The sequence below is a fragment of the Delphinapterus leucas genome, chromosome 10, assembly GCF_059928025.1.
Source record: "Delphinapterus leucas isolate spDelLeu-1000000601 "Yukka" chromosome 10, BTC_Dleu_Yukka2, whole genome shotgun sequence".
Taxonomy (NCBI): Eukaryota; Metazoa; Chordata; class Mammalia; order Artiodactyla; family Monodontidae; genus Delphinapterus; species Delphinapterus leucas.
Window position 1 is genome coordinate 44,443,152 of NC_143138.1, and position 8,509 is coordinate 44,451,660.

The 8,509-nt window shown below is 42.8% G+C and overlaps 1 protein-coding gene across 12 annotated transcripts in view; it reads right to left on the bottom strand.

The window, feature by feature from the left end:
- Positions 1-8,509, bottom strand: part of DST (dystonin) — a 497,316-nt gene extending 488,807 nt beyond the window's left edge. For all 12 annotated transcript variants that reach the window (XM_022581520.3, XM_022581525.3, XM_089918929.1 and 9 more), the window contains exons 1-2: positions 8,204-8,509; positions 7,602-7,636 (exon numbers count right to left, since the gene is read on the bottom strand). In XM_022581520.3, coding sequence (XP_022437228.3) covers positions 7,602-7,636; positions 8,204-8,384 — 216 coding nt within the window. In that variant the 5' untranslated portion in view covers positions 8,385-8,509. The remainder of the gene's footprint in view (positions 1-7,601; positions 7,637-8,203) is intronic.

Sequence of the window (8,509 nt, forward strand, 5' to 3'; positions counted from 1 at the left end):
AACAGTTTGACAATTTCCTCAAAAAATTAAACACATACTTACCATACAAGCTAGGAATTCTACTCTTAGGTATCTGCCCAAGATAAATAGAAACATATGTCCACAAAAAGATTTCAAGCAAATATTCACAGCACCATTATTTATAATAGCTAAAAATTGGGGGGAAATCCAATGTCCATCAACTGGTGAATGGATAAATGAAGTGTGGTATAGTCATAGAATAAAGTACTATTTAGCAATAAAAATGAACTAACTATTGATACATGCTACAACATGGATGAACCTAGAAAACACTAACATGCGTGAAAGAAGCCAGAGATGCAAAAGACTACCTATTATATGATTCCACTTACATACAATGTCCAGAAAAGGCAAATCCACAGATACCAAAAGCAGATGCATGGTTTTGCAGGTTAGGGGTAGGAACAGGGATCAGTGGAAAACAGGCATGAGAAATCTTTCTGGGGTGATGGAAAATATTCTAAAACTGGAAAGTATAGCCCCCAAAATTGTTGAAATGGTTAGGCTTAAAAATTTCAGGTGGAAGTAATTTTTATACAGATGTAAGCGAAGGTATTAGAAAAGACTACCCAGGGAAAACGACAGAAAAAGCTTAAAATGAGTGTTTTAGAGATAGTAGACAGCAGCAAACTAGACATAAATCAAAAGATTAGCTACAAAATTGCAAAAGTGGCCACAACACTATTTAACTTCTCCCATCAGCCCTCTATTTCCCCCACTCCCAAAAACAATGTGTGAGCAGAGGCCGTCTATGAGCTGAGAGCCTAGACCTCAAGAGGCCTAGTGCACTTCCAGTCTTGCTGCTATTGGAACCTGAATCTAACTGCATGTGAACCAACCTGGGTTGGCTTGATGGAAGAGGACAGACCATGTAGAGGCAAACTGTGAGTCAGCCAGAAGCTGACCAACAATGCATGACTGCATTGTTGCATCATCTCCTTAAATTGTGTGATGGCTGCACAACGTTGTAAACACACTAAAAATCATTGAATGGTACATTTTTAATGGGTGAACTGTATAGTATGTGAATTATATCTCAATAAAGCTATTTGAAAAATTATGAGCGAGGGAATACGTTGGGAATGTCAACATCTAAGTAGGAAGAGGGTCCAGTGCAGGAACAGAGGGAGCCGTGGCCAGAGAAAAAAGGTTGGGGGTGGGGGAGAGTTTCAAGAAGGGATCAGTGGCCAACAAAGTCCAATGCAAGATAAGTCGATTAAACCTAAGATGGAAATATGTGATGTAACAATTTAGAACTCAATGTTGAGCTAAGGGTGAGTGGTTTCAAGTCGTAGCAGCAGAAGCCAGGTTTTACTAAATTGAGGAGTAAATGAGAGGCGAGGAATAGGAGGTGGCAGATTTCAGAGAACTTTTCTTAAGAGAAGAGCTGGTGGTATAGGGAGGTTTACGTTGTTTTCAAAAGGACGCACCTATGATGTTTATGTGTTAGAAACAGGGGCCAGGAGAGAGGGAGCATCAGAAGAGAAAGGAGGGGACGACTCACAGAACAGCCCCCAAGAGACAGGAAGACAAGGAATTCATGGCGTAAGCATAAAATACCCATAGGGAGGACAGATGAAGTTTTCTTTGGGCTGGGAGGGAAGATTAAGATGCCACTTAGTTTGTAGGGGCAAGAAGTTGTTCTCTGTGAGTTAGGAGACAAAAGTCACTGGCTGAGGGCGAAGGGCTAGGCTTGAGGATTTGAGGAGGAAATAGACATTCAGATTATTATGGGAGAGGGATTTTCTTCAAGGAAGAAGTTTAAAAGCAGAGACACATTTCAAATACTTTTAAAAACTGTAATATATTACATAGCCTTGTACATAATAAATTGCCTGCAAATTTATTATGCTTTGCATTAGGAGTTGTAATGACCACAGGAGCAGGCTGTCACAAACCCCTGGACATATGGTGTCTGCAGTCAAATATAACCCAGTGATGCTTGAGCACTAGACCTGAAACATGCAATGCCCTGCAAGAGTACAGCTTCGGCGTGACCAGAAAGGCCCCCAGCCAATCATGGTCCCAGGCCTCCGCAGCTGAGGCCACAACTCTCCACTCTCCGTAACAGAGAAAAAAGAGTGATCAGGCTGTTTGGCCGTAGTTACTAGAAAAGAAATCAGAAGTCTTTCCTTCTCTTGAGAGGGCTCACAGCAGGTGCCCTCCTAAGGCATTCAAATAAAATAATGTTCTGTCAAAGCCTGTGTCAGCTGTCAAGTGGTACACAAAAATTACTTTTTATTATAGCTGGCACCTACTTATATTTCCATCTTGATGTGATCTCAAGACCCCTTTCTTCTAATCATATTGGCGTGTTCTGAGCTCTGAAAACAGGTGTGTTTCCTTAATCGTTGCCTATTCTTAAGCGGTTCTGCTGGCCTGGGGGTTTGCTCGGAGCCCCTGTCTGTCTAGCCAGGTACTACTCAGCCTGCATGCTGCAGCAGAAATATCACCTCCTCCTGGAAGGCTTCTCTGATCACCCCAGCCAGAAGCAATCATGTCATCAGAAGTATTCCAACCATTCCTTTTCTATACATAATTTGTTACTTTGTGTTTATGCTAATTATATCTTTATCTTTACCTGCCTTCAGTTCCTAGAAGGAATCACGCTTTACATGATGCCTTTTTTTAGCAGGATGCTTTTTTGCACATAGCAGAAACAGGGCCTGTTTACTCTGAAGGAGATTCAGAGATCATCTTCATGTTACCAGTGAAAACAGGAAGTCTGAATCTCAGAGACCCTAAAAGACTAGACCAAGATGGCACAGTTTGTTAGTGGCAGAGCTGGAACCCAAAGCCAGGACTTTGAACTCTTACTCCTGTAATCCTTTCATTAAACCAATACTTGTTATTAGCCTGTTTCTATGTTGTAACTGCAGTCTCAAAAAGAGTCATTCCTAACCCTTGAGGTTAGACAAAGATTTCAGACTTCTCCGAAAAAGCTTTTGTTTCCACTTTCATCTAGACTGGATTTAAAAGGTTTGGATGCATGAAAAAAAAAAGTGGGTTTTTTTCTTTCTTCTTCTTCTTCTTTTGCTTTTAGCATTCTGCTTTGTTGCCACGTAGCTGAAGTAAGGGTAAATTATATGGTGGTAGTGACTTTGGTGAATGGGGTGAATTTGTCTTTTTCACAAATGTACTGGCTTTACTTGCACAGCTTGGCCTCTGATGCTCCCATCAGATTCGTGATTCATAGTTGGATGTCAGTTCAGTTACTGGAGCAGAAGAAACCAGTAAGTATAAAATTTCAGCACTGATATTGGGAGTGACCTGGAAGTCATTGTCAAGGCAGGGACTACACCTCAGACCCATTCTTATTCCTATCCTCTAATATCGTACCTCATAAAGGATGAAAAAGTAAATGTTTGTTTTTAAAATAATTGTGTGAAACAAAATGAACCCTGTATCATGTGTGGAATTCAACTTAAGACGATTTAATTAGCATAAACTAACTTAGACCTAGAATTTAACTCTAGGCAAAGAATTTATTTATAAAGATAACCTAATTGTAAAAGAGAGCTAAATAATAAACTATCAGTTTCTCTAATCCACTGAGTAACCCTTAATGAAAGATGCAAATTCCACAACAAGCTGTGAACTATGGGTATTCCACTGACCATTTTTCCATGGTTTGGTGCAGGGATTCTCTGGAAACATGATGAGGCCAAGAGGGTCAGTGTGGACCATCCTTTCATCTACGATAACGTGGAAAATTACTGGAAAACCCCAAAGGATTTGCCCATTCAGCTTTGTAAGAAATCGCCACTAAAAATTCACTCCACTTAGCCTCTCTCTTTCATTGAGAATTTTGGGCATATGATTCTTTGAGCTGTGAGTGACACAGTTAAACACTACACAGCAGATAAAATGTAGCTGGGGGTTCCTGTCTTACTGAGTCCTTATCTCGCTTGAGTTAACTAGAGTTAACTCTTTTGGTTCCTTTCCCTTAAACAGGAAGTGAAGATATTTACTCAATCCTGATGGACACAAAACACCCTCCTGCCTCTACTGATATCAAACAAGGCTGCCCTTATTCCACCGAGCTGATGAATAGGGATCATGTACCACTGTTCATGCTGGGTATTCTCCAAGGGCATTATAGGTAATTGTCTTCACTCTACTGAAGGGCTCACAAGGTTCTTTCTTGTAATCTAATGGTACCTCAATTACCCATATCACTTTCCGAGATTTCCTTAAAATCAGGACTGTCACTGTCTGATCTTCACCACAGGCATCTAGGGAAACAGTTAAGCATTGTGTAAAGTCACAGCATCAAACATTATTAAGTCCCCAGGAAAAGTATCCTTCTTAGAGACCCAGAATGAACACTTGGTTTCCAGACTGCATCCCATCTCAATGTGAAATCACCTCTCATCACTATAGGTATTGTTTATTACTATATATATGGTACAAGTATTTTATTTTCATATACAAAGCACATATTTCTAGCTATCTAACTGGGCCTTTTATCTGTCAGAGAATTGGAGATTGAGCCCTTGCTGAGTAGATTAATAATTTTACATTCTCATGTGCTATTATTAAAATTTAGAGAACTCTTAAGCCAGTAGAGATGAGTTTGCAAGTATATGAAAATAAAAAGGGGCTGTTGGTGGTTATGGTTCCCAAACATCTCATAAATCTCTGAATCATTTATTTCTAGCTTCATGAGGAAGAAACTGAGTTGAAGCAAGGTGTTTATTATCCACTTAGTGAGGGGGGAAAAGCTGCAGCCCCTCACAAGAGATACGTGGCTTTTTTTCCTGCTGCAGAACTTCCCCAAAGCACACTGAGTCCTGATGCCATGGTTTCCCCCGTGGAGAAGTATTTCTCTCCCTACCTGGGAAGAAACATCCTGAAATTTCCTCTCCAATTGGACTTTCCTGGACGTGTGGAAAGCAGAAGCAATATCCTCCGCCAAGTAAAGCAGCCAAGAGCTAACTGAACTTCCTCATGTGTTCCAGGGCTTTCCCAAAGCTCTTTCACATTTCAAAAGAAGTCCGCAGATCCTAAACCCATTTTCCTCATTTGACAGCTACGGAAATACTGAGAGTGAATTATCTACTGACTGAGATTGGGATGAGGAATAGAATACTCGACAGGACTATAACTTGTAGGAAAATCAAAACATTTTCTTTGATACTTATTTTGCAGCAGCTACTGCTACAAAGCAACAAGAATAGCCATTATGTGACACAAGTTCTAATTTTCTAACACGCTAGAATCCAAAAACTTCATAGGTATTTCTCAAGGAGAAAATCCTGCTGGAAATGGCATTTTGGTAGAAACGGAGAAGGAAAAAACATCCCCTCTGTTTTCCGTAGAGGAAAATGTCTTATTTGTGGCGAACATGAAACAATGATGAAATATGACATTCTCATGGAACAGTCTCACGATTTTTACTTATAAAATGACATTCTTTGAGTAGTTTAACACAGGGACTTGGTATGAAAAGGAACATGGGGGGGCCTATCAACAAATGAAGCTAATACTGCATTGAACTTTCTGAGAAAAAAAAATCTAACCAAATACATTTTGTTATAATTAGTGATTTACATTTTTTAACACAAACTCCAGGGCAATGTTTTAAAGTCTAGAAACATAAAATAAGAGTTGGGATTCAGCAAATGCTGAATTCTGAGCAACGTCCTGAGAAGATGCATTTTTCTTTTTGGCCCAATTCTGAGTTGTATTTGCCCAGTTACAAGAACTGGCACTCACAGGGAATTTTTCACTCATTTGATAAATACTTATTAAGAGCCCATTATACACCAGGCAGTGGGGATATAGCCCTAAACAAGAGAGACTTGGTCCATGCCGTCAAGATGTTCCCAGCCCAGCAGACAAGGCAAATACGAAGCACACACAGGATGTCAACCTGTACCAGGAATCTTGTGAAATGAGCTATGGCATTAAACAATCACTCCCAGCTTTCCTAACCAAATGCAAGCTCAGGACAAATGCTTAACTGACAGATAACTAAACAAAACGTAGACCTATCTCATTTTTTCTGCCTATGCTTTAGTTGAAACACTTGATGACTAATCTAACAACCCATAACAGGATTCTTATTCTGGTTCTATCATTTACACATACTGGACTGGTGATCTCCTTTTAAAATGAAAATCCTAAATTTTGGTGTTCGCACCCTGACTGTGATTTATTTTTTGTCACCTCTAAATGGGTTATTCTATTAAATTAATCAGGTATTCAAAAAGTGTTGGTTCATAACAGGCACAGCTTATGTTGTTTCACATAACTTTGAATTAATTAATCTAATAAAGACTTTAAGATTTCTGGACAGATCTTTTATTTTTACACATTTTTAATTCAATTTTACAAAATGTAATGATACCTATCCAGTACTGAATAGCTACTATGAACTAAGTGGGGTTTTGTTAACATGATTACTGGTAAACCTGCCCTCCCCCTACAGCCCTATAAGGTACTATTGGCCCGATTTTATAGTTGAAGGGCTGAGAAGTTGAGAGAGTTTCCCAGCACCACACAGCTAGTTAGTGTAAAGGCAGCAATGGAACCTCTGATTATCTGACTGGTTATTTTATTCTCTTTACAGTCCTAAATTGAGTTAATAGTTCTCACCCACTGGGGTTCCATGTAGAATTATTCATTGTGCCACATTATAACGATGTTATAGTAATGCAGTAAAAGCTTTCAAGCAACCAGAGTCCAATCAAACATCTAGGGTGGAATAAAACATTGGATTAACTAGTGAAATGAAATGTAAAATAACTTCTCAGGTAAATGGCAAGTCAATGGAGCGTTTCTAACTATGAAGTCTTTGCTAAAATGAGCAAAGGGCATCAAGCATTGCTACCAGCACCCTCCTGGCTGTGTGAAACTCGTGGGAAAAGAGGGACAATCATCTCGCATTAAGCGGCGGGTTGGCCTGGAAATTCATCAAGAAATGCTGGGTCAGGGAGAGCTTGTGTTTCTCATTTTGGTCTATCTCCAGCGGAACTAGTCCTACAACAGTTCCACTGAATTGCTGCGAGGCCAGGTCACCTGTTTATGGAGGGATGGTCCACATTTTGTTAGTAAAGCCAGATCACTACCACCATCGCTCTGCAAAAATCATCAGACATCCCCAGTAAAACATGGAGCTCTTTCTGGGTGAATAGGAATATAAACTTTAAAGTCTAAAGGGAAATGCACATGGATCAAACAGCTCTGCACCAGCTCCCTAAAAGCTCCCAGCTGAGGTTAGATACCCAAGTGAACAGCCGCGGCCAGCTGCCTGCACCCAGAAAGCTTCGGGCGATTTATAGATTGTCAAGGAAACTGAGATCCATCCCGAGGCTCAGTTCCTAAGGTCTGGCCGCTTTTAAGGGCTGTCTCACCCCTTCCAGCACAGCGGCTCCAGGACACAAGAGATCTGCCAATACCGTTCACTAGGCACTCATGCTGGGGAGTCACTTAAAAGGAAACACGTCCCTTTCGGCTTGGGGGTAGCATGCTCGCCATTCAACGCCCTACTGGCTTCTGAACACCCATATGATTAATATTGGTACCCAGCAAAGAGAACTTCTTCTGACCTTGAGCGTGCGCGCTAAATAAATTACCTCGGAACGAAAGTGATGTGATCTCAAAACAGCATCTGCGGGAAAAAAGAAGAAAAACGAGACGTCAATTAACTCCTTGTTCTTCACCTGCCGAGTCACGGACGACTTACCCGAGAGACGAGGGTCGGGGAGGCGCGTTCCGGACGCCTCTAACGCAGTGGGGACAGCCTGCTGGGAGGGCTGTTTACTAGGCCATCGGTCTCTAGGTGATTTCTCCGCGAGAAGTTTCAGGGAAAGTTCTGGGGGAGTTGGGGAGCCCCGAACTCTCCATGCCCCATGGTCCAGCGCCGGCCGGAGGGTGGGGGTGGACGAGGCTGCCGCAGCCCGGACTCCGCTCAAGTCATCCCCAGGGCTTAAGCACACTGACACCAGGCATCTGGTGCGTTCCCCCCACCTCCCGGCGCTCTGCTTCCCGCGGTCACCCCAATCCGGCCGACCCGAGGAGGGGGACAGGGACGCTAAACAAGGAAACGCACTGGGCTAGGGGAGCGGTCGCGGATAGGGTAGAGGGAGCAGCGCGGAAGCCAGAGAGCGCGCTTCCCTCTTCAAATCGGCTTAAAGGTTCCTTCCGGCCCGAGTAAGCCCGTCGCGGGGTGTGTTACCTCGGCTCCTTGAACGACCCGAAAAGACCGATTTCATCGGATGCCTCGCCTTCTGGAGCCTGCGGTGCCAGCAGCAGAAGAAGATGATGGTGGCGATGGTGCCCAGCAGAAGCAACAAGAGGAAAAGGGCACATTGGATGCTGTAGGGTCTCAGCAAGACGAGGAAAGCGGCGGCAATCATGGTGCGGGGCGAAGCGGCGGCGGCTGCCGGCGGGGCTGGAGGGCGGCGGCACAAGCACCCGCGCGGGGCGCACGCTGAGCTGCGGGCACGGGCGAGCGCAGCTCAGCGCGTCATGCCCGACGCTT